Source organism: Ctenopharyngodon idella, chromosome 11 (assembly GCF_019924925.1).
Source record: "Ctenopharyngodon idella isolate HZGC_01 chromosome 11, HZGC01, whole genome shotgun sequence".
NCBI classification, from domain to species: domain Eukaryota; kingdom Metazoa; phylum Chordata; class Actinopteri; order Cypriniformes; family Xenocyprididae; genus Ctenopharyngodon; species Ctenopharyngodon idella.
Window position 1 is genome coordinate 3400513 of NC_067230.1, and position 27644 is coordinate 3428156.

The window sequence follows — 27644 nt, forward strand, 5'->3', positions numbered from 1 at the left end:
AACAAAGTGTGTCTACTGTATATGTAGTCAAATTAAGACAGCGGCAACTTAATATAAATAAATAATTATAAAGTTAAATGAAAATTAAGAGTATTCCTCACAATCTATAAAAAAATCAATCTGAATGATTAAAAAAACTGCAGCTGATGTTTTGATGTTATTAGGTGAAAATGCTGTGAATAACTCAAAAACCAACAAAATACAAACAAGATTTTATTAAAAAAAAAAAAGAAAAAGAAAAATTCAGGAGATCAGTTAAAAAAAAAAAAAAAGTAAAAACAAACAGAAGATGCTTTTTTTTTTTTTTTCATCAAAACAAAACAAAAAAACAGTAACAGAATATCAGAAACTGTGGCACAGGAAGACAATTTACTGGCTAGAAACTCTGGGTAACATGCAAACAAACCATCTTCAGCTATCTGTACAAAATGTGTTTCTGTATAAATAAAGAATACGTTTAAAAAAGCTGTTCAAGAGACAAGCCATTTGTTCAATAATCACAACATCAACATCACAACCATACTAAGGATCTAAATACCATCTACCGACCCAACACAACTAAACTGAACGTTCATTTGTTGAGGCACATTGTACAAACTTTGCAGGTTTGAATTACAACTTTGCTACAAATAACTTTGAATGGTTCTGTTGTTTATGGCTTTATCTGGTGAACAGCTTGAACACCCCATGTTAGCAGCAATACATTTTGAAACTATGAAATGAGCTGTTCAAAAAATTAGCAGCTATTCGTTGAAATTAGATGAAATAAAATCACGCAAATTGAACCGGGAACTGATTCAGTATCATCCCAGTTGCTGAAAAAGATATAAGAATTTAGATATGCAATAAATCTGAATTAAAATCAACATCATTTCAAAGTTTCAAAACCATGTTTCATGTTTTGTATTTGTAATGGATGATACCAAGCTTGATAACCAAAAATAAATCCTGTTTTCCTTCATGAGGTGAACTGCATGAGAAATATCTTTAGTACAGAACATTTGACATAGCATAGTCAAAACTTAAAACATCAACAATAAAATCACATTGAAAAAGTGGGCAAAGGGTAAGAAGTCAAAGTAATGGAAAAAGCTATGCCGTAACCAACTAACTCAAGCTATTTCAAATCTCATCAGCTCCTTGATCATTCATATAGATATCATATGGTATTTTAATTTTTTTTTTTTTTTTTTTTATTAAGAAACTTGTTTTTAAATTGTATAGACATGTTTCTTCTTGGTGGCATTGAGATCTTTGGTAGCAGGAATGAATCAATTCTTTGGGTGGCCTGAAGATTTCAGTGACTGCCAATAGTTTGAATTTCAGTCTGAGTGACGGTAAACTATAAAAGAGGTATAGATGGATTTCAGTAACACAACTTTCTATGAATGTAATTTCAAACTATCATAGAAGGTCACCTAGCTTGTAGCTACTAGATATTTTTATGGATGGAGAATGTAAGAGTCTCTTAATGAAAACCATTTAATAGTTTTCAGATCAAGATCATGGCTTTACATTCATAAAATGTAAAATGCACCAAGAGGAAGGAAGTAACAGCTGCATCATGTGCCCTTTAGTGTGATATAAGCCCTTGTGTTTATATCCTATAGAAGAGCGAGTCTTTTTAAAGACACAAAAAGATACAAAAACAACTCATGTGTAACACCATGAGTAAATATACACTCTTTTTAGATTATCAATGACATCAAAGCATTTCATTTTGGATATTCAAACTCTTATAGAAGTGCATCATGATTGACCAGGACAGTACATTTCAAGTACAACAATAAACTGCACAGAGAAAGACATGAAGAACAGGAGAGCAACTCAAGAAAATGTTTCTCATTTGCACACAAACACAAATTCCAAAAAATCCTATGAATCAGGGATTTAAAAAGGAACACCAACCAACACACACAACCAAAGGAATTGTCATCATCATCTAAAGAAGTAAAGCTTCGCCCAAACACTACAGCTAATCTCACTTGGAAGTTAAAAACACGTCAGTGAAAAACAGCAGCATGAAGGAAGAAGGCGAGCGCACACGCTGAAGAACTGCTTCTGTCCTTCTTGATCCTAATCGTAGTTGTTCCTGCCTTTCATACGTGTCATGTATAATCCCAGCACCATAGCCAAGGTATTTCTTCAAACAACCAAAGCCATGATAACACACGACCTGATGAAGCCACCCACTGTATCCATTACCGCAAAACATCACTTTATTAATCAGTATTTTGGTCTTGTTTTCCAATAAAATTATTTTAACAGCCTAAAAACAAAAAAAAATACATTTACTTGAAAGGCAAAATTGTGGACAAGAGTAAGACTTGCTTTGAGAGAATATATCTGGAATCATTTTTCTAATAAAAATAAATGTCAAAAAAGGACAACTAAAGAAATTATTTTTACTTTAAAAAAATATATATATATTAAGCTGTTTTTTTTTCTAATAAAGTAAGTAGGTTGACTCAAGGAGGCCAACATTTTGAGATCACATGACTAGTGATGGGAGAAACATTAGGCTTGTTCGAGATGCATCAGCGCTGCGCAGACCAATCGGCGTATGAAATCAAAGTACCAGAAGAGCATTTGGAGAGCAAACGACTCCTTATGCTTTTGAATCGCTCTTGCAGTACTTTGATGCAGTACTTTCTTTGTCATACTTCGATGCATCTCGAACAAGCCTAAAGCTTTTCGAAACTTTGAATCAGCTGAACGAATTGCTTCACAAAATGAGTCACTAGCCGCATTTCCATTACAGATTTGTTCAAAACTTTTGCGATATTTTCTAAATATCAATAAAAAACTATTGCGAAATAACGACGTTTCCATTAACCGATGTTATGCGACTAAAACCCTTTTTTTTTCTCTCATGATAAGTTATTCCAAAAATCATGGCAAAGGATGTTGGTAGGTTTACGTATAATCACAGACACTGCACTAGCCATTATTTTTTAATCAAAGGAGGCGTAGGCATGTTATCCAAGCATTTATGGCAAGGAAAGCCCCTTATGCTTGGGAGCAGCCACGTATGAAGTGTTTCTGGGTGTTTCATACTCCTAACTGCTTCAAGTTCTTGCTAAAATTCAAATTGTGGCATTTCTTTGTTCTTTAGAATCCAGTAGTCCCGTAATACTTTTGTCTTTTATGAGTTTAATAAAGAACTCTCATCTTCTGTCCAAACATACCGCGCCCTCTTTAAATAATGATCAGCTTTTACATACGTCAGGTGACCTGTAAATGCAAAAAAAATAGTTTCCATTGCAGTTTTGCGAAATATTCCTTTTTCGAATTGCCTGAAAAGCCACCTCATGCAAGCTTAAAAACTTTTTTGCAATATATGGGAGCTTTTGCGAAATTGATGTGTTTCTATTGAACGTATTTTCAATTCGCAATTTCAATTTTCGCAATTTAAAGGGTAATGGGAACGCGGCTACTGTTTCGAATCACTGGTGACCCCTGCTGGTCAGAGTAGTGTAAATGCAGTGAAAACTCAGCAAATACATGCATAAAAACCTGGGGAAAAAAATGAAAGTTTAATCTATTAAATGCAATTAACAAATCATCTAATACCATTAAATATGAAGTGTCTTTGTAATATGTGCTTGTTTATTAAATTGTAGGGCTTGTTTAAGAGCTTGCTTAATCAGACCAATAAAGCGTGATTTATACTTTCGCCTGACTCCGCTGACTGCGCGCGCTCCTCCCTAAACGTACGAGGTGTTTATACTTGACGCGCCTGCCGTTGTACTATTCTTTGAAACGACAGGGGGCGACAGAGTAATTGTTCTCTAAACCCTCAGTAAGCAGCGGTGAGAAGTAATAAGGTACACACGTGACATACACTTCACCAAACCCACACTACAAAAGAAGCAAAGAATCATGTGAAGTCCAGAGATTATTACTTGTGACATTAGAACAAAATGTATGGATATGAACATATGTATAAAGAACATATGTATAAAACCAAATTAAACAATTTATACGCGCTCCAAATCACTGGTTCGAAACAAATGATTCACAAAGGGTTTGAAGCTTTACGAAGCATTGTTTCGAAAGCACCCATCACTAAGTCTAAGATGTCTGCCATATCGGCCAGCACAACATATATAAAACATGACTGAGTTACCTTTTATATGTTTAGGTATTGTTACTTCAAAACAAGACAACAAACGGATTAAAACTACAACAAACCTTAGAGGCCAGATAAAAACAAATGCCTTGATTTTCTTTTCCTGTCATTGTTAATTTGTCCTACTGCATGTGTTTAATAAATCTATACCAGTAAAACGGCATAGCGGCGAATATTTCCTTTAAGTCTACCAAAATGACAGCAGATAACAACAGGTGAATTTGATTAATATGCTCTATTACAGCATGAAGAAAGACTGCTGATTTATGGCAGTCCCATATTGAGAAGCTTCATCAGGTCAATATGTTATCGTCACTTTTATGAAATACTTTTGATACTAACAAACCACTTAATGTCACTTCCTCTAGACCTCTGTACTGTTAGCCAATGAAAGCCATATTTATGAAACACTATGTACATTACAATGCGCATTTCCAATGCTTTTGGAAACCTGAAATATTTGGTGGCATTACACACACCAAAAAAATACTAAATCATCTCTCATTTTAGCTATAGTATCAAGGCAGGAGACAGAAGTTTAATTCTAAAATGATTAATTATGCTTTTTTACATTTTTATATTTTAAATAAAACTGAATTGATCCTCAACACTGTAATGTTAGGCACAAACTGTTTCACAGGTAATCATTAGATTTAAAATGCCCCTCATAAAACACTTTTTTACAAAAATCTGATTCATTTCCATTACTAAATTTAAAAAAGCTTAAACAGCTGAAGCACATTGAAAATAACTGGATAATCTCACAATATCAGATATTCTATTTCTGCATCTAATAGTTCATAAGAACTTGAAAGACAAATCTATATTGCCTTGATATGTACCAAAAAATATTTATTTTTTTCAATAAATAATAATTTAAGGATTGTCTGATGCTTTCAGAGAAGTGATGATCAATTAGAGTGATTTTATCACTATTTCTTTGAAGATTCTTAAAATGGTACGACATGAAGAAGTGGCTTTAAATGGTTTCTTCACCAGAATATCACACAACAAACTCAAAAATAGGACAAATAAAATGCACTGTTTGCATCTTAATCTGTACAAAAATATCTTACTGCTGCTGACTGAAGAAAAAAAAAAAGAACAAATCTAAAAAAAAAGGTTGCATATTTTACAAAAAAATAAAAGACATGTTTTTTACTTTCTCTTTTCTCATCCTCCCATATTAAAGAATTAGTTCTTAAAAATAAGAATTTGCCATTACGTGCATAAAAGAACACATTGTGTTTTCCTAACCCTTTTCTAAATTATCTTTGTTTTTTAAGCTTTTTTTGTTTTGTTATCAAAATAGATCAATTGATAGCTCTTTTGCACAGTCTCCCACTGTTGGCTGAGTGACACCTGAAGAGAGAGGAGTTGAACAAAAGATGACTGATGTCCTTTTTGTCTCTGTTCTACAAAAGATACACGCTCCTTTTGTGATCCGTATCCCCTCTGCTACTCTCTGTCTGTGGTAATCCGCAAATCTCCCAGAGAGATTCCCATTGTCCACAGCACTGCATAGCACCTCCAGAGGACCTGCAGAGAGAGAGAGGGAGAGAGGGAGAGAGGGAGGGGGGTTATGTAGTGCGTTGTAAAAACTGTAATTCAGATTTGCCAATTTTCTATTGTTTTTTTTTTTTTTTTTATAAACAACAGGATAAAAAGACCCAATTAAATTATTTACATTTTATTTTTTTTATTATTTTTTTTTTACTTTTGTTTTGATTCCCAGTGTGTTAAGTGGTGAAAATGGACTAAAAAGTATGGCAACAACCTAAAACTAGACAAGTTGGATGACAAACTTTGATGTTGGCTTGACAAAGCCTTGTCTGAAAGTTTGAAATAACTTTGAAAAGCTTGAAGTTCGAAGGTTTTACTCAAAGTAAATAAAATTTTGTTAACATGTTCTAGCACATTGTTAACATGTTTTAACAAGTAGCTAACATATTTTAATGCTGCCTTCACGTGCTCTCAGAATTAACGAAACTTCGAAATTTAGAAACTTGAATGCGATGAGCTCATAATCACAACTTCAGAAGTGGGAATTATCAAATTTCCGATAGCACGCGAAGGCAGCATAACACATCGCATAGCATTTTTTAACATGTTGTTAACATGTTTTAACACATTACTATGTTTTAGCATGTTTCTAACATATTTCTTTTACTAAGTTTTTAGCATGTTTTAACACATTACAAGTATGTTGCTAACATGTTTTAACACGTTTCTAGCATATTTCTAACATATTTTACCATATTTGCTAACATGTTTTGACACATTACATGTTGCTTACATGATTTAACAGATTGTTAGCATGTTGCTAACATGTTTTAACGTGTTTAACATTTAACATGTTGTTAGCATGTTTCTAGGAAGAATTAGCACATTGTTAACATGTTTTAACATTATTTTTATCATGAATTAACACATTGTTACCATATTTTAACATATTGCTAACATGATTTATCACATTGCTAGCATAAATTAACAGGTTACCATGTTTTAACATGTTGCTATCATGTTACATAATGTTAACATGATTTGACACATTGCTAAAATAAATTAGCACATTGTTAACATGTTGCTAGAATGATTTATCATTATGTTTCTAGCAAGAATTAACACATTGCTAGCATGTTTTATCATATTACTAACATGATTTAGTACATTTCTGACACATTTCTTGCATTAATCAGCACATTGCTAACATGTTTTAGCATGTTGTTAGCGTGATTTAACACTGCTAACACATTTCTAGCATTTTAACCCACTGCTAGCTTGTTTTAACATGTCGCTAGCATGTTTTAACATGATGCTAGCATGATTTAACACATTGCTAGCATGTTTCAACATGTTGTTAGCATGCCCTAGGCTAGTTTCTAAGCTTTGCTGGTGATAAAGATAGTTAAGATAAGATACTCTATAAGAGTTCATGTCTGAAAGTTTTGTCAAGCCAACATAAAAATCTAAACTTCAGAAATGCAGCAGTGCAGCACGCTTGCTACGTATGAAAGGTAAATGCACAGTGCCAAATCTGGCATTTGATAGACAGCACACTGAATGTTTCCCATCTTTTATGTGTTGTATTACCGTAGCTTCATTTGCTGTGTTGATAGGAGTAATTAGTGTGTTCCGAAGGCGTCTCCATGGAAACCTGCTGCTGTTGTCCACTGTTTTCCTACATCACAAAGAATGAGAATTAATCAAATCTAAACAATGAACCTGTTCAGCTTTTAAAGCAGTGTGCGATGATGAACGGTTGTCATACCTCTAATGTAACACTAGAGGGAGGCACTGGGGTGTACTGAGGGATGTATGTCCCTTGCATAGCTGTATTAGGAATATACTGCAGACAACATAAATAAAATCAACAGTTAAACAAAAACTTTGCTTTACCTTTTAAAGTGCCCCTATTATGCTATTTTAAAGGTTCCTAATTTTGTTTTGTCATCTCCTACAACAGGTTTACATGCATCCAAGGTCAAAAAACACTTCAATTTTCTTATAATGTCCATTGCAGCATCAGCGCTTTTTGCACAGTGTCTGAAACAGTTCGATCAAGGATTCAGACTCTCTAAACCCCACCTTTCTGAGAGCTGCTCAGCTCTGATTGGTCAGATAGCCCAGTCTGTTGTGATTGGTTGACAGTGTCAGAAACCAGACCCTCATTACAATATCTGAATTTCAGCTCTTCCTCAGCACTTGATACACAGTGATACGAACAGTAGCGATGGCGTCGATTTTACCATATCAATCTCATCAAAGTGGATTTGCTTTGGCAGCAGAAAACAGCGTCTTCTCGACATGAACAACACGAACCAAACTCTTCCAGTCTCAGATACATTGACAGTGTTTGAGGGTGCTGATGCTGATCAGCCAATGAAGAGCAGAGGCGGGCATTATGCAAATTAGTTACAAACCTACGTAGGTTCAGCAGGAAGTGAGACTGGAATTACTGACGACTCGTTTCAGTTCAGAATCACTTTTTCTTTTAGGAGACAAAAATTCCATTTACCTTTGAAACTTTGCAGACCTTTTACATTCACAAACAGCTCTATTACACACTGCATGAAAGGCAATATCCCAAAAAGTATAATAGGGGCACTTTGATAGTAATTAGGTTCTACAACAAAGACAAACTCCTATTGAGGAACTATTAAAGATGAAAATCATTGTAACAGGCCCACCGTTCCAGCGCTGCCGAGCGACAGGTGACCGAGCTGCTGGGTCAGGGGTCCGATCATAGACGTGGGCTGAATGGACATCGGGTGATCCATAGCTGGAGTCAGAACGGTCCCCTACGGACAGAGAGAGAAAATCAACAAGGTGATTCTTTCGTTATTGAAGGGAAGATAAAATATACTGGATGCATGTAAAGTACAGTAAAGCTACAGTTTGATGATATAACCTACGAATAGACATCTGTGAGCACTCACAGTGGGCTGCATGAGGTACGACTGGTGATGCATCCAGGACGGGCTGTGCACCTGTGGATCCAGACAAAAAAATTATGTCACTTCTCTGACTGAACCTGTCCCATGCAAACTCCCTGCTGCCGCTCATGAAATATCTCTCTCCACTAGGCACTAGCAAAATATTGGACCTGAATTCAAATGCACCATACCAGCCAATATTAGCTATCCCACAGTGCATTTGGATCCATATGCTGCTCATTTAATGCCAGACGGTACCGTTCGTGACAGTGACTGGAATCCATTTTCCATCTGATGCTGCATTAACGGCATATTGAGACGATGAGAGCTGAATCTACTTCAACATGCTCTTAATTTATTTTCTAAATATTTCTCGTGACTCATACGTAGTGGAAAAAAATGAAAAAAAGTATTTTGTGTTACACAAGTTGTTTTTAATGAGGAACAAGCTAATCTAACATCTTTTATTATCATTGCAGAGCATCGGTTATGCAGTGATGCGCTATGAAATTATTGCAGCACAAATTAATTGTAATATTAATTTAATAACAGGTATGTGTGTGTGTGTGTGGGGGGGGGGGGGGGGGGGGTCTTGAGATCACTTCAAAACACTTTCAAAACACTGCTTCATGAAGCTTCGAAGCTTTACGAATCTTTTGTTTCAAATCAGTGGTTTGGAGCATGTATCAAACTGCTAAAGTCACGTGATTTCAGTAAACAAGGCTTCTTTATGTCATAAGTGTTTCGAAATTTCAATGGATCACCACTTTTGGGGGGCGTGACTTTGGCAGTTTGATACGCGCTCCGAACCACTGATTCGAAACAAACAATTTGTAAAGCTTCGAAGCTTCATGAAGCAGTGTTTTGAAATCACCCATCACTAGATATTGTTGAATAAAGTTGTTTTTTGTTTTTTTGGTGCACAAAAAGTATTCTCGTCACTTCATAACATTAAGGTTGAACCACTGTAGTCACATGAACTGTTTTAAATATGTCTTTAATACCTTTCTGGGCATTGAAAGTGTTAATTATCTTGCTGTCAATGGAGGCCTCAGTGAGCCATCGGATTTTATCAAAAATATCTTAATTTGTGTTCTGAAGATGAACGGAGGTCTTACGCGTGTGGAACGACATGAGGGTGAGTAATTAATGACAGAAATTAAATTTTTGGGTGAACTAACCCTTTAATATTTAATGTGCTCAATAGTTCTCTGACCATTAAAATAAATCTACAGATAAGACAAATGTTACGTGCTAGCATCATTACTCAGTAATCCGACTCTAATGGGCCGTTCAGTGCGCTTTGAGTACGCGTGTCAGACCTACAGGATCTCAGCGAGTAGTATTTGCTTTTGCCTGTTCATCCATTAGCACTCAATATGGTGTCAGAATTCCCACAACCCTCAGCTCAGCTGAGTCACTGCGGTCTGAGATTCTCATTTAACGCATGCCGTGAGTCACTGTGAGTTTCCTTCTGACTGCTGTCGGCTTTGGCACACGCTCATGCAGCCTGAGCTCAGTATCTCAACAAAATGAAAAAAATGTAATCTGGATTGACCTCAAGTATGCTAATGACTTGTGTGCAGAGAGAACTGATATAATTATTTTAAAGAGGACCTATTATGCCCTTTTACAAAGTCTTGACTTTTGGGCTCTTCTAGAACAGGTTTTCATGCTTGAATGTTCATTATTTTCCTCATATTCTCCATTGTTGTAACGCTCTGTTCAGTTCCTGTCTCTATGAAACCCCTCCTTCTGAAAAGCACAATGTGCTCTGATTGGTCGGCTGGAGCAGTGTGCTGTGATTGGTCAAGCACTTCGAGCGTGTTTGGGAAATGTCCCATCCCTTACCATAACCACCAGTTTCAACACACTACTAACTAACTCAACCAGGCCCTGCCCCTTTATTCTGTGTATGAATTATTCAAATGAGGAATAATGTGAAGAAAACTCAAGACTACAATGGAGGTGTTTCAGGGAGTTCAGAAACAGTGAAACTGATATAGAGAATAACTCCCGCTGGAGGGACTTTGTAGAGCTTTTTCATGATCAAACAGCAACATTGCACACTAAAGAGAGATGAACATGGAAAAAAGCAGAATAGATCCTCTTTAAATGATGCTCACCTGGTAGGACGGTACTTGTGAGGGCATGTATGGAGACAGAGATGTCTGAGCGATCATTCTGTTTGGAGCGATGCTGTACGGAGAAGAATAAAACCTGAAAATAATAAGCAGAAACAATAAAATAGTCAATATTGTGATGATATATAGGCAAATATACAAGTTTTCTTTTAATATATACATCAAATAGTAGGTTTTAGTAGGAGTATCTGTACTCACCCATTCTGTAAGGCTGTTGGGTCGTATGTGAGCGTCATTCCTCCCTGAATGTAAAAGGAACATTTTTAACTTTACATAAAATGTACAGGGTCTGTATGAATACTCACAAATGTAAATACAAATAAATACTAATGCATATATAAATACTCGCAGTCCACAATGAACGTTCTCATACCGTATCACCGTCTCTATGCCAGGGTCGACCGTTTTGTAGGTACTTTGCCTGGTTCTGTCGCTTCTTTTGTCCTCCGTCAGCAAACTTGCATAACAACGGTTCTGTAGGTACTACAGTCGAAGAGACCAGTAAACCCCCCCAAAAAATTAGTTTTTAACATTTCTTTACTTGGAATTTATATAAAATAAATAAAATATATATTGTAGTGCTATCAATCGATTAAAAAATTACCTAGATTAATCACACTTTTTTTTTTGCGATAAATCGCGATTAATCGCAATTAAAAACAGTTTTTATGTTTTTAATATATATTATAATGTAATAATTTCACAGTTAATCTCCAAATTAATGTAGAAACAACATAAAGACAGTATATTTTAAATACTAGTTTTGTTACTATGTTAAATACTTGTTCTTTTTATGAATGAAGGCCAGTATCACTGATACTAATACAGCTACTAATTTTTTTAACATTTATTAGGCTTCAAAAAATATAACAACATCTAATTTAAGTGAACTTAAAACAATCCTCACATAAAACCATAATAAATGTCATATTTTTGTGCCCTTCCTACCTGTCTAACAGATAGGAAATATACAGAAATTGAAAAAAGTTATCAAACATGCACTACATAAGTTATAGCCTAAATTAAATATAGATTAATCCTTATTAAAGCTACAAAAGTTCTTTAGTCAAGAGCAGTGAGTGATTTTCTCTGTTACTTTTGTTCATGTTCATATTTTTAACGCGTTAAACTGGAAAAAATTAAATCGCATGCATTAATGCGTTAAATGTTGACAAGACTAATATATTGTCTACCTGGCACTCCTGGTGGGGTTTTGATATATTTTCCATTAAAATGCTGAATGATGGCTTCACACTTCTCTGTGGACTCCATCCTGTTATACAAAGACATGAATAAACAAATAAATGGTAGGGAAAAGTGGTGAAATTCATTTATCAGGCTTTATTTTTAAGTTTGAACATATATATTTCATACATAAACAATGGTAAAGACAGGAATATCCCTGACTGGAATATTGATAAAACGTACATTTATGTTATTCATCCACACAGCATTTTTTTTTTTTTTTTTTTTAGAATTTTAAGTAATTGTAAGTTTTTAGATTGTAAGTACAAAATAAACACCAATAGTCATAATTAGCATACTAAACTAAAATGCATATAATAATACAAATAATTTGATAATATTATTAAAGTCCCCCTGAAATCAAAATTTAAGTTTTTTAGCTTTTAGTATGAATATGTTAGCCTTAATGTTATGAATAAGCTGGTGTGTTCCAAAACACTGACAAAATTCACATTTAGGAGATATAAGCATTCAAAACTTACAGTCTCTCACTTCTACTAAAATGGATCACGGATTTTCATAGAATCTGTAGTCCCGCCCCCTCCTACACTATCAACAGACACTAAAGCTAAGGCTGAAATCAGTCATTTGCTCACAAATTTACTAGTTACTTTAATAATGCTGTGCGTTCCAAGACACTTCAGCGGGCCTATAACAAATTCTTATATTTGAGAAGTTATATAACTTCTCCCCCATGTGGTTTGGAGGATTCATTGCAGCTTGAGTGATGGATAAAATACCTTGCGAAGCCAACTCCTCTGCTGGTTCCGTTAGCATCCCGCAAGATACGTGTGGAGATAACCTGGCCAAAGGATTTGAGCATGGCCTCCAGCTCCTGCTCATCCATGGACACGGGCAGGTTAGAGATGTACAGGTTGGTAGGATCCTGTTCCTGTTGCTGGAAATAAATACATAAATTATATCTGACTGTACATATCACTCATACAATTCATAGTTTTCATGTGATGTCACACCCTTATAGGAACACCCACCTGGAGGGCAAAACAAGACTTCCCTCCATTGACCGCCAGTCATTTTTACAAGATTTGTACTAAGTGCTAATGTAGTAAGACAGTGATAATAAAAGAACAAATTCAATATACACCTTGATGAATGAAAACCATTATAAACAAATCACTTAACCATTTAATGTGTTGCATTCATATTCTGGACTCATATGATATCCTGTATATAGTATGACCAATCAATAAGCTGTATACTGAATTTGATCTTTTAATATCACTGTTTTAATACATTAAGACACTTTAAGAGTTTTTCACGTTTAAGTGTTTAAGTGTCTTTAAGTGTTTTTAGAATGTCCTGCTGTTTATAATGCATTTTGTTCACATATTTTTATTTTTCTTCTTTTGAAATGGAAAACTATGGAAGCTTGTTTCCGCCACTAAATAAAAAAATAAAAAAGGTAATTGAGTTTATAACTCACAATTCTGACTTTATATCTTGCAATTCTGAGAAAAAAAAGTCAGAACTGTGAGATAAAAAGTCGCAATTACCTTTTTTATTTTTTTATTTCATGGCGGAAACAAGCTTCCATAGAAAACTGACAGGCCTGTGCTGCAGTTCTATGGATGTTTTGCCCTCTACGTCTCCGTGCCAGTCATGTGACTGAAAACTATGAATTGGTAAAATATTAGGGCTGTCATGATTCCTAGATTAAATTCAAGTACTCGATAAAAAAAAAAAAAAAAAAAAAAAAAAAAAAAATCCTCGATTCTGATTACTCTAAACCCGATTACTTGTTTATCGTCAAAATAATAGGCTGATTACTCAATTACCAAAATGATTGTTATTGACAGCCCTATAAAATATTTCATAGAGTCATTTCTACATTTCATAATTTCCATTTTCTTTATTTCACACACTACTGCCAATTTACCTGACATATCCATTTTTATATTAGAAACATATGGGCCAAAACTATAACTGTACCATTTATAGAATCATAAAGATAAAAACTAGATCATAACATAGATTTAATACAAGATGGATGGGGGAATTATAACACTTTCAGCTGACAGGAATAGTGTGACTTTAAAGCAAAAGCTTAAGTGGGACTTAAATTATAATGGTATAAATTGTTTAAACATTTATTATCAATACACACACACACACACACACACACACAGGTTTGCTTTTTTTAATTGTGGGGACATTCCATAAGTGTAATGGTTTTTATACTGTACAAACCGTATTTTCTATCCCCCTACACTACCCCTATCCCTAAACCTACCCATCACAGGAAACTGTGCACATTTTTACTTTCTCAAAAAAACTCATTCTGTATGATTTATAAGCCTTTTGAAAAATGGGGACATGGGGTAATGTCCTCATAAGTCACCTTCTTGAAAAATGGGGACATGGGGTAATGTCCTCATAAATCACCCTCTCCTTGTAATACCTACTGTATGTCATACCCATGTCATTATACAAATTTGTGTCCTGATATGTCACAAAAACACGCACATACATACACAAACACACACACACACACACACACACACACACGCACACACACACACACATATATACACTGCATACACATACTAATTTTACCACATCTTTCTGTGGCAGAAACAGTAAGAGTAGTATGCTAGTATGCGGTTCTGAATTCAGTAAAACACATGCAAGCTACAACAACAATGGATGGCTACTTGGAAGAGATCGTGCAAGGAGATTAGAAAGTACCCGCATTTGCACAACTCCAGCTACAAACCTAAAAGATTATAAAGATGTGTATATGGGTTTTAACTTGTGACAAAACAGAGTGCAAGTTGTCGTAATGCGCATGCGTCGATGTCTAGACGTCAAACCGAAGCACCACACAGCTTGACGACACAGTGGTCTAAAAAAGCTAAAATAAAAGAGTGAACAGAGAAACAGAAAGAAAGATGTGACAGACTGCTGCAGACAGACACGATCTTTGCTCTGCCGGTCTCATCTTTCCCTGGAGAAAAAGATCTCCTTCCTGTTTCCATGACACGCTTCCCAGACTCTCTCTAAACACATTAGAAGCTTTCTTTGAGAATGAAATAAACCACGATTTACAACATATTAACAAAATATTTATGACACAACATTTCATTTAAACAACATTAAGCATGTTCACTGGCTATGCTTAGACACTACTCTTCCTATTTCTGCATTATTCAGCCTGTAAACAGTTACTGTATGCATACCGAGACGATGACCCATGTTACCACTACAGTGAACAACAGAACACACTGCACATATACTGTATCCCACAATGCAATGTGCTCAACTTGACCTTCTACTTCCAGTATGATAAATGAACCAGAAGTAATTATGTGTACAGATGCATTATTTAATCAGACTGTCAAAGTACAAAACTCTGTAAAATCTGACATATGAAATAATAGCCGGAAACATCTTTTTTTTTTTTTTTTTTAAATGGAACCTTCCGACAACATTTTTTAAAAGCATTGATATGTGTATTTTGTTGAGCATCATATTTGATGGCTTTTAATGCTCATATAGTATGATATAGTGAGAATATTTTTTTCAGAGGCCCAAATTGAGCAAAAATATGCAATTTTTTGCAGATGCTGATAGGAGATTATGATTGTGATGTAAATCAAAGAGATCTTCATAACAGTATAGCACACTACTAGCAAAAAAAAACTATATCTCCCAATAATTTGGAAAGATTATATTTAATTGTTTATTTTTATGATCAAATCTCTGTAGTTTTAAAACATATAATGCAATGCAATACAATGATGATTGAGAGATGAACAAATAAACCTTCCTCAAAAGCCTGATGATCATATTTGATACTCAAATTTGAACATGATTTTTCTGATGATATATGGATAATCAATTAAACCAATTAAAAAGTTGCTTCAGTCCAGTAAGTGTTCATCAAGAAATATTACTAACAATATAAAAGTTATTCTTAAAAATCAGTAAAGATTTCACAGCAAAAAGACACGTGAACCACAACCTGAAGGTTGATGTTTTTACAATTATTCAATCAGAATAACTTCCCCTCCCTCTTGCAGCATCTCCTCTCAGTTCTCTGATCACGAGGGTGGGGCAACCTGTCACTCACATTAGATCCTCCAATAGCAAACCACAACCATCCAATCAATTCCCCACAGACAAAATCAAGCCCCGCCCTACATTTGTTCTTGTTCCAGAAGCCATTTTTACAGTGGCCAGTAGTGCACAACACAACGAAATTAAATAGCAAACATAAGTTCACAACACAACGGAAACAAACCACAACACAACGAAATCAAGCCACAACACAACTGTGCTCCCGACCACTAGGGGGCTCTCAGAGCTTGGTAAAGTTAGTTTTCCTTGCCAATGTTCTATAGAGTCGGCAGTGTTATCAATACCACGATTAGTTTCAACAGTATGTAACCACTGTATATCGATATGAAATATTAATTCAAAATCAACTACGTGCTCAATAGCTTCATATTTATACCTGATGAAGGGGTCGTCTTTGTAAGACTGTCGCACGGAACAGTGCCAAGGAAAACTAACTTTACCAAGCTCTAAGAGCCCCCTAGTGGTCGGGAGCATTTCCGTTGTGTTGTGGCTTGATTTCGTTGTGTTGTGGCTTGTTTCCATTGTGTTGTGGCTTGATTTCGTTGTGTTGTGGCTTGTTTCCATTGTGTTATGGCTTGATTTCGTTGTGTTGTGAACTTATGTTTGCTTTTTAAATTTCGTTGTGTTGTGCACTACTGGGGAACCGTACATTTTACTCGGATACACATTAGAATAGGGAAGAAAAGACTATCACAAGATTATAACAGAGCCATTCACACACACACACGCACACGCACACACACACACACACACACACACACGTTTGTTTTTGTGAATTGTGAGGACATTTCATAGGCATAATGGTTTGTATACTGTACAAACCGTATTTTCTATCGCCCTACACTACCCCTATCCCTAAACCTACCCATCTCAGAAACTGTGCACATTTTTACTTTCTCACAAAACTCATTCTGTATGATTTATAAGCCTTTTGAAAAATGGGGACATAGGGTAATGTCCTCATAAATCACCCTCTCCTTGTAATACCTATGTCATACCCATGTCATTATACAAATTTGTGTCCTGATATGTCACAAAAACGCGCACACACATACATACAAACACAAAATGGCAAACAATGCCCCAAACGTGCCAGAGAAAAGACTCAGAGAGCCAACAGACATAAACATACCTTTATCTAGTCAAATATGTCAATTAATCTTATCATCGGGAATAAAGATAGTTTCACATCAGCGTGTGTGTGTGCGTGTGTGTGTATGTGCGTGTGCATTTTTGTGACATATCATGACACAAATTTGTATAATGACATGGGTATGACATAGGTATTACAAGGAGAGGGTGATTTATGAGGACATTACCCCGTGTCCCCATTTTTCAAAAGGCTTATAAATCATACAGAATGAGTTTGTGAGAAAGTAAAAATGTGCACAGTTTCCTGTGATGGGTAGGTTTAGGTGTAGGGGTAGTGTAGGGTGATAGAAAATACGGTTTGTACAGTATAAAAACCATTACGCCTATGGAATGTCCCCACAATTCACAAAAACAAACGTGTGTGTTTAAACCAGCCAAGCATTACCTAACCAACGTCAACAAACCTCAGCATAAAACATGAAGCTTGACTCGTGTCCAGGAAGCCACGCAGGGGCAGGTTTATGATACTGGTATGTAAATGTGTACGTACTTACAGTCTACTTACAGGATAGCACTTTATTTTACAGTCTTGTCCTACATGTACAAATGTTTGGGGTCAGTCAGATTTTTTAATGTTTCTGAAAGAAGGCTACATTTATTTGATCAAAAATACAGCAAAAACAGTAATATAGTGAAATATTATTACAATTTAAAAAAAAAACTGTTTTCAATGTGAATATATAGTAAAATATAATTTATTCCTGTGATCAAAGCTGAATTTTCAGCATCATAGGCCCTTTTCACAATGATGTCAGTTAACTTCCGCCTATCCGCAAAGCAGTGGATCTGTTGTTCCGTCTTACCTTCGCGCTGGCGACGTCTCGGGAAAATGCTTTAATAACTTTGAACGCGAACTGTTTATGTCAGGAATTTACACAATCGGCTTCTTTTGGTAACGTTATTTATTATTTCCTTTCTGTAACTGCCTTGCTTAGGGTTTCCGCGAGCAGAAACTTTAGCAATGTTGTGTCCTTGAATTGCTGTCATAGTTTTATCACAATGATTGTGTCCACACAAATCTGTTAGCCTATTTGGAATAACAAGAATATTGTCTTTAAAAACAAATCTTTATTTTTAGAAATTGGTAGGCTATGATAACGGTATTGTTTCTTGTGAGATTTATTCATGAGTAATGGACACCTGAAAGTAGCACATCCACATATAATACTCCGAAGGATTAATGGTGGGAAGATTTTAGATCATTTTACATCATATCAGTTTAAACTGAACTGGTGCAATATATTAAGATTGTATAATTTGTAAGAAGTTTATTGAAAATATTCATTTAATGAAATAATTTTATTTAATTAACTTAATGCTGCTATAACAGTGAGTACTGTTGTAAATCCTCTGTATACTTTTGTATGTCTTGTTACACAATAAAGAGATGAATGATGACAATAATAGACACTATTAAAAATACCATGTACAGGAGTCATTTTTTACAACATTAACAGTCTTCATGTAGAAATAATATTACATTAAACACAATTTTTATTATTATGTATGTGATATTTATCGAAATAAAACTGAAAAAATAGACTTTTTGATATTTAAAAAGAATAAGCTTATGTTGATCTTCATTGTACATACAGGCACTGAAATACGTAGTACATTAAACACTGAATGAAAAGTTTTTTTCTGCACGTAAAAGTCGGAAACGTGCGTTTATTTCACAAATACTGACAAATACATATAAACAGCTTCATCTGCAGTAAAGACAGCAAAGTTTGCACGTTACTACGGGCAGCAGAAAGTGTACGGCTTCAGTGCTCCGTATTCAACTCCTCCTCCGACTTCAAGCAGCAAATCTCGCCGATCGGTAAGTTCGTTTGAGATCTGCCAAACACCTCGCCTTGAATTTACATGAAATTAGGCGACTACAGTCATCCTCTAACCACATTTGTGGCATATGTACAACTATTGGGTGCACTTCATTTGAGCGGCGCTAGTATTCCACTATGCTGACGGAAGTGAGGATGCACTGCTTCGAGTCTAAACGGAAGCTGTGTGACGCCATGTGAAAAGGGTCTATTACTTCTTATAAATTGTTATTTTTTTATTATTTTTTTAAACATTTAATAAAAAAATATTTTTTGTATTTTAAAAATGTACAAAGGTTTAATTTTAGGTTAAGGTATTGGTCAAAAATAACAGACTAAAAATAACTGAAGTAAATATAAGTTGGTGTGTGTATGAAAATAAGACATTAAGTACAACAACACCACCAACAAAAACACATGGCCGATGATTGTGTGTACTGCAAGTACTTTTTGGAGACTATTGCATATTGTTGAACTTTCATTTTTGCTTTGAACATGAAACATTTCTACAGACGCTGCAACAGTCATGATATTACGTCATTCAACATATAATAAATAATAATTAATCCAAAAATATTCAGCGTACTCTACTGCAAAAAGTTTGTGTTCTTTTAATTCAGCTAAAAGGTCATGCTGTGAGGTTTCGATCTTCTATTGCTCACACGTCTTCATGTGATACGAATTCACAGGTCAGAGTTTACCAAACTTGAACTTTGGAATGCAGCGAAATTCCAAAACTTCTTGGCATGAGCTTGTGTTTGAATGCAATTCAGTGGAATGAAAAATGTAGTGTGACTGTGGCTTAAACTGTAGCGCTGCAATGTGAATCAAACGACATTCAGTTTTACCACAAGCATGGAGACAATCAACGCAAAATGATTTATCAAGGCTGCGCTGCTCGAACGAAAACATGCCAGTTCTAAGCAAGAGAGCTGGAATTCATGGAATAAACAAAGATGACCTCCTCACTACATACTGCTGAAACTGAAGTGTCAAAGCAGGTTTACTCAGATTGATACAGATTGAAGATCAATGGTGTATGTGCTGAATGAACATTTCTGTAAAATACTACCTTGGCCATCTGAGCTTGAACCCCACTGGACTTGAGCGCCGTCACAGCCTTCTGCGCTGCTGCGGGACTGTCGAAATCCACAAAGCCATAACCTACATATATACACACACCAAAAGTAAATAATTTTATGTCAGATGCATAGGCTAATGAAACATTGAGAAGTGAGGTGTGATTTTCTCAAGAACATGAAGTTGATCTGCACTCACCTTTGCACTTGTTGGTAGTTTTGTCCAGAATAGCTTTGGTGGACACAATCTTTCCATACCTTAAAATATCAATACAAAGATCATGTTAAATAAGACTCAGCACCATATATATATATATATATATATATTATATATTTTTTGTCAAATAGGCCTTTATCACACTTCTATGTTTGAAAAGTAGAAGCTTCAGAACAGATACTTCTTCTAAAGACACCAACCTCCATTTACATTCATTAATTGAGTATTGTGAAACAAAATAAAATGGTGTCATGATATTCCGATGCACATTTTGTGATTTAAAGGGGAGCGCATAACCCATGCTGTATCCATACTGTATGTTGTATGTGCAGTACTTCAGAGTCTGTTCACCTTATCTTATTACAGAAATGCAAGAATACAATACAAACAACATATACATTACAGAGCATTAGAATTAGCCAAAGTTTACATTTTTAATTGTGACTAAAGACTATTTTGGGCGGATTAAATTAAAGATTTGGGGGAAACTTACTATTAAACAATAATGTTTGAATTTTTTTCATGCACTTACATTATTATGCATTCATAAATAATTCAATCAAATTGAAACTGTTCAAAAACAGGAATATTTTGAGCCCATAGACGATTATTCAAAAATAACTGGTTTGATCATCTTAAATGAGTTATATCCTCCGTGTTTGAGTGCAATTATTAGATAGCATTATACTGTAGACAAAAATAGGTGGTCAATCATATTATATATAATAGAAAAATGAACAAAATAGTATTCAAAATAAAATTAAGTCAGTTTGATTATTCCTCTGGCAGTAACTTGAGCTGCTCTTCACTTTTCTCATGAATAAATGCCAACACCGACAGCGCTGATGATCAATGTTACACATTAAAATGAAAGATGGCATACATGGTAGGGTATCATGTAAGTCTAAATAGTTTTAAATACTGACGTTCATTATTAAGTTAAACTAAATTAGTTTAATTTTATTTTCAAAACTGCCGTCCATCCATTGACAATAATGCAGGCGGAAATTCATTTATGCTACTAATCGGAGCTGGATGTGACTGTGATAAAGGCCTATAACTGCAAGAGACTACTTTCAAAAACATCAACAACTCTTACCAATCCTAAACTTTTGAGCAGTAGTATATACATTACAACCAAGAAGCAAGTGTTGTAAAGACTTTTAAAGGGGACCTATAATGCTTCTTTTCACAAGATGTAATATAAGTCTCTGGTGTCCCTAGAATGTGTCTGAAGTTTCAGCTTAAGATACCCCACAGACCATTTATTATAGTTTGTCAAATTTGCCCCTATTTGGGTGTGAGCAAAAACACGCCATTTTTCTGTGTGTCTCTTCAAATGCAAATGAGCTGCTGCTCCGAGCCCCCTTTCCAGAAGAGAGTGGAGCTTTAACAGCTTGCGCTTCGGTTGCTCAACAACAACAAAGCTGGAGAATCTCACGCAGCCAAAATGAGGATTGTCAGTAACGGTGTTCAGCCTTACATTGTTCAAACCGGAGTCAGACACTGATGGAGCGACTCAGGAAGAAGTTACAACTTTTAGATTGAAACTGGATGTTTCTGAATGATTAGTTGATTCAACTCTTTTCTGAATGATAAGTTGATTCAACTCATCGTCTAGCATGTGCCGTCATGTTAATCTTTTGTGCAAATCCAGCGTTGAATTGACCATTCGCAAAGACCCTGCCCCCTTTAGTTACTGTTGCTATGTCCGACAAGCCATGCCAATCTCTCGCCACACATCATGTTCTCAAGCAGTGAAAAATACATCCCAGAGCAAAGAGGACACTGACAACACATCGACAGACAAGACAGAGCAGGTTACTTTTGATATGAAACAAAGTCTCAAATTTCAAATTTTGTCATTTTTAAAGAAATGAAAACAATAAGTACCATTTTGTGGCTCTTTAATGTGTCGTGACAGATCGCTGTAGCACCTCAGTTCAAGTGGATCGTGAACCGATCATCTCTTCCTACTAGTTCATTTATAGCAACATCATAAAGAATGTAGTTTCAATCACGGAAAGACATTAGTACACACCATTTTTCAAGTTCAAGTCCACCTACGTTAATCTACTTACTCCCCTGACTGCTTTGTCAGACAAAATGGCAGATTCGCATTATGATTGGTTAGATCGCCTGTCAATCAAACTCCTGGTGAAGGGTCAATTGACCCTCGTTTGTGAAGCAGTCCGGCTTAAAATGACGGCATGGCAACAACACTCTACTACAACCACTTTTCCTCTTCTCTAAAGCAGCCCAACATGGCCTCACCCCCTTTGTTGCGTGTTATCGGGGGCAGAGTTTATGTAAATTCTAGGGTTAGTGATGTCACTAACCCAGGAAGAAGCTTGTTGTAGTCCCTACCAGATGTTTGTTGTAGTCCTTAAACAGAGAATTCTCTAAAAGAAAATATCTCCCTTTGCATTGAACTTTGAGCGTCGTAACTTTGCAGATGTTGTTTATGCTCAAACAGCAACATTGCACACTAACTAAAGTTAAAAACGTGAAATCATAATCAATCACCCCTTTAATATTTCAAATAATTGCATGGTGGATACCAACAAGTTAGCTAATGTATGCAAAATGCAATTTTAAAATGTAAATATTGCCATATGAGGCTTTTAGCCAATATCTAGTTAAATCACTTCTGTATCAGCATGTTTTCTCCAATTATTAATGCTAGAATTATTCCTAATATTATGACTTTTCACTTTGACACCAAAACTATTTTTTTTCGTTTTTATAACTAACACATTTGCAAATGAACACTAACTACTTTTTTTTTTTTTTTTTAGTCAGAACATCTGCATAGTCAGAACATCTACATAGCTTACACAAATACAGCTAAACAACAATGAATCTAACATGACTCATTTGTACAGCATTTACACATGTATAGTCGGCCGAGTCCACACCCTCCTGTCCAGTGTAAATGATCTGCGCTGTAATCGGCCTCAATGCTGCTGTTTGTGTACAGGTTGAGACGTCGCCCTGGGGAAAAAAACAATTTGTTCTGGCCTTTCCTCCACCACACCTGTCTGTCTGTCTGTCTGTCTGTCTGTCTTTCCTTCCGTCTTCCCCTCATAAAAAAAAATAGACAAACTACTACAAATAGAACATTATCCTGTTTAAGTGTGATGTGTAGTTTGTTGTCTTTGAGGAATAATTTGACAGAAACAGCATGTAAGCAAGAACGATTTACTCCTATAATGCCAGAATGGCTTCAAACTCAAGTAAGTTTGCTGAACATTATGTTTAAAAATCAATTATCCAATGCTGGGTGGATGATGCATCAGATTTTTTAATCACATCAAGATTTTAAGTTTACGTTTATATGAGGGGAAACGTCTGTTTTAGGTATAATGCTGACGTGGTTATTAACCGTTTTGAATATTAATTATTTTGTAATAGACAAAATACATTTTTAGTAAGTTTTTTTTTTCACTAGTTCATTTAAAAAGGTGTGAAATAAATTACAGCAGTCAAATATTCTTTGTACTATTTATAATATGCACTAAAAAATGGTTACCTCCAAGTGTTTTGGTTACTTTGATGGTCCACTTTAGACATTCTATTAACTATAAGTATCTTTGCACATTCCACTGACTGTAAGTAACTTTGCAACTACATGTCAACTTATTCTACCCGAACCCTAAACTAACAGTCTACTAATACTCTAATGAGAGTTAGTTGACATGTAGTTGCAAAGTTAATAGTAGTTGAATGTCTAAAGTGGACTATGGAAATAAAATGTAACTGCTATTTCTTCCTGATTTAACCAAAACGATTTGTTTGTTGGTATAATTTAATGTATTTAGATTGAGTCAGTGATATTAATATAGATGTTGCCATTTTTAAGGTTACCACTGAACCTATAAACACTAGAGTGCAGATGTAACATTTATAAAATAATTAGCAAAATGTTGTTTAAAATATGTTTTGATGGAGTACAGGACGCCAGGTTATAGGACATGTCAGCTTCTCGAAAGTTTGTAATGTATAAGATCAATCTCCAGTTTTTAGTTAATGTAACAAAAAGTTTTAAAATGCATAATTTGCAAAACAACTGTCTAAATATTAATTGAAGTTTAACAAACGATATTTATTCTAATTTTCTAATTTATTAATAAACATCTGTAAATGTAATAAACAAAAACTAAATACAGTATAGCGACAGTATTTTTATGTAATTTATGTGTGTATATTACACACACAAACATTACCTATTATCAGGACATAAATAATTTATTAGATTAAGTGCACGCATGTTTCTCTCTCATGAGTCGTGAGCTTCAGTGAGAGCAGACGACTGATGTAACCTGACTCCAGTCCTGACTCCTGCTCCAGTTCCTAAGCTCTCTCTTCTCTCTCTGTCTCTCTGTCTCTCTACACTGGATTCACTGCGCAGTTACACTAATCTTTGTGCATAATACTTTGCCAGAAATATGCTTTACCAGAATTATACTTGGAAAAATATAAACTGTGCCAAGATATTTTTTAACTATACTTAAACTATAGTTTACTAATAATTTAACTTAATTTAACTTAATTTAATTTAATTTAATTGATGAGTTGGAGCAGATAGTGAAGAAAAAACAGCATATATGGGAAATCTTTTTCCCAAAGTACTGTCCAAACTGGTAGTGAAAATAAGTAAATAAATACATTTTAATTTAAAATGTAATTTAAAATGTGATTTAATTTAATTTAAAATTTAATTTAATTTAAAGTACTGTCCTAACTGGTAGTGAAAATAAGTAAATAAATAAATACATTTAATTTTAAATTTAAAATGTAATGTAATTGTAATTGTAATTTATTGAATTATCCAAAGTGAACAAACCAAAGAAAGCAACCAACTTGAACATGAACATGAGCAGACTTGACGATGAGCAGACATGACTATGAGCAGACTTGATTATGAACAGACTTGACTATGAACAGACTCGACTATGAACAGACTTGACGATGAGCAGACATGACTATGAGCAGACTCGACTATGAACAGACTCGACTATGAACAGACTCGACGATGAGCAGACTTGACAATGAACAGACTTGACTATGAACAGACTCGACTATGAACAGACTCGACTATGAACAGACTTGACGATGAGCAGACATGACTATGAGCAGACTTGATTATGAACAGACTCGACTATGAACAGACTCGACTATGAACAGACTTGACGATGAGCAGACTTGACATGACACTCACCAACAGTAGGGTTACATTAACAATACACAACAAAGTAACATGAGGAAGACAATGGCTTTAAATACAAGAACTAAGTGAGCACATGACTATGGCAACCAATGAGCAAGTGACACAAGGAACAAGGGAACCAATGACAGAACAGAACTGAAAACCACATGACCATAAACAACCAATCAGAACATGACACATAGACTAAGGGAGAACATGAAGCATGGCACAAACAAGCAACATCAATACAAAACCATGTAAATAAAAGACATGAACACAAAACCAAAACTATACGTGACAGTAATTTAATTTAATTTAATTTAATGGCAGTTAACCAGTTAACCCAGGGGTGGGCAAACTCGGTCCTGGAGGGCCGCTGTCCCTACAGAGTTTTGCTCCAACCCTAATCAAACACACCTGAACCAGCTAATCAAGGTATTCAGGATTACATGCAGGTGAGTTTTATCAGGGTTGCAGCTAAACTCTGCAGGACAGTGGCCCTCCAGGGCCGAGTTTGCCCACCACTGAGTTAACCAGTCAAATCTTTTTCCCAAAGTACTGTCCAAACTGGTAGTGAAAATAAATAAATAAATTTTTATTTAAAAATTCATTTAATTTAAACAACAATTTATTTTAATTTTAGTTAATTTAATTTGAGCAGATAGTGAAGGAAAAACAGCCAACGTCTTCAAACTGGTAGGGAATAGTAAGTAAATCAATCAATCAATCAATCAAATCAATCAAATCAATCAATCAATAAAATACTTTTTTTTTTACATAAATAAAGAAGAAAAACAATAGTGTCTTTCACTTAGTAGTAATCATTTTTAAAGGGTCTGTCATAAACTCATTGTAATCCTCGTTCAGACATCAGAGATAACTCTCCAGCGCCTCTGGCAGTACGCACAGACATTCCTGTCTGTCTCTGACTCTTTTCCGATCACGCTGACATGTGGGAAGTCTGTCGTTCAGCCAGTTGGCACGGTGGAGTGTTGTTGGCAAAGCCGCTCTGGAATGACTAAATGAAGCATAACTTTCTACATTGAGTACAACTGTTGGAACAGTACAAGCGTTATTAACACACCGTTTGGCTGCTACAACTGCGACCTGGTCTATCATGAGTTACTAACACCGATAAATAGCTAATACAGTTCAAATCAGCTTTGGATTTTAAACTAATCAAAGTAGCCCGTTCTCAATGATATGCTACAACAGCATTTTGATCATTAATTTGTTGATTATTTCTTTGATTAATGCTCCTTGCTAAATGCTCTCCTTTAAAAAAATTTAGAAACTGAAGTCAATATAATGTATGTTATACATCATCTATTTTTGCACAACAGGTAATATGATTATTACCATATCCACCTTCAAAATAGGAAGTGACTTATTATGTTGTAGACTGTGAGACAAACATCCTGTTGAACAGTTCAAAGGTCAAACACCTATCCAACTTTTACATTGAGACATCTGTTGTGTGTGTGTGTGTGTGTGTGTGTGTGTGATATATCAGGACACAAATTTGTATAATGACATTGGTATGACAGGTATTACAAGAAGAAGGTGACTTATGAGGACATTACCCTATGTCCCCATTTTTCAAAAGGCTTATAAATCATACAGAATGAGTTTTTTTTTTTTTTGAGAAAGTAAAAATGTGCAGTTTCCTGCGATGGAAAGGTTTAGGTGTAGGGTTGGTGTAGGGCAATAGAAAATACGGTTTGTACAGTATAAAACCATTACGCCTATGGAATGTCCCCACAATTCACAAAAACAAACCTGTGTGTGTGTGTGTGTGTGTGTGTGTGTGTGTGTGTGTGTGTGTGTGTGTGTGTGTGTGCGTGCTACCGTTCAACCATGACCCAGTTAGCACTGATGCTGTCCTTTCCTTCACGTGCTCTGGTATTTGTTTCCCCACTGCTGACACTTCCTCACCTCTCTCACCCTGCGATCGCTTTACTTCAGTCTGTGCACTGGTTACGGCTACACTTAAAAATCCACGAGGAACCTTTAACATCCATGGAACCTTTCCAGCAGGTTCTGGAATAGTGGTTCTTTATAGTGGAAAAAAGATTTTTAAAATGTTCTTCACACTGAGGAAAAATATGT

General features: G+C 35.3%; 1 protein-coding gene across 2 annotated transcripts in view; it reads right to left on the bottom strand.

Annotated features, from left to right (window-relative positions):
* Positions 1-200: 200 nt before the first annotated feature.
* rbms2a (RNA binding motif, single stranded interacting protein 2a) overlaps positions 201-27644 on the bottom strand; it is a 58387-nt gene continuing 30943 nt past the window's right edge. Inside the window, exons 3-14 of one of the 2 annotated variants that reach the window (XM_051913519.1) lie at positions 20309-20367; positions 20103-20194; positions 12698-12855; positions 11906-11985; positions 11086-11195; positions 10911-10954; positions 10695-10788; positions 8572-8622; positions 8323-8433; positions 7404-7481; positions 7226-7313; positions 201-5671 (exon numbers count right to left, since the gene is read on the bottom strand). In XM_051913519.1, the coding sequence (XP_051769479.1) occupies positions 7233-7313; positions 7404-7481; positions 8323-8433; positions 8572-8622; positions 10695-10788; positions 10911-10954; positions 11086-11195; positions 11906-11985; positions 12698-12855; positions 20103-20194; positions 20309-20367 (958 nt within the window). In that variant the 3' untranslated portion in view covers positions 201-5671; positions 7226-7232. Of the gene's footprint in view, positions 5672-7225; positions 7314-7403; positions 7482-8322; positions 8434-8547; positions 8623-10694; positions 10789-10910; positions 10955-11085; positions 11196-11905; positions 11986-12697; positions 12856-20102; positions 20195-20308; positions 20368-27644 lie in introns of both variants that reach the window. The other variant, XM_051913518.1, reaches the window with a different exon arrangement.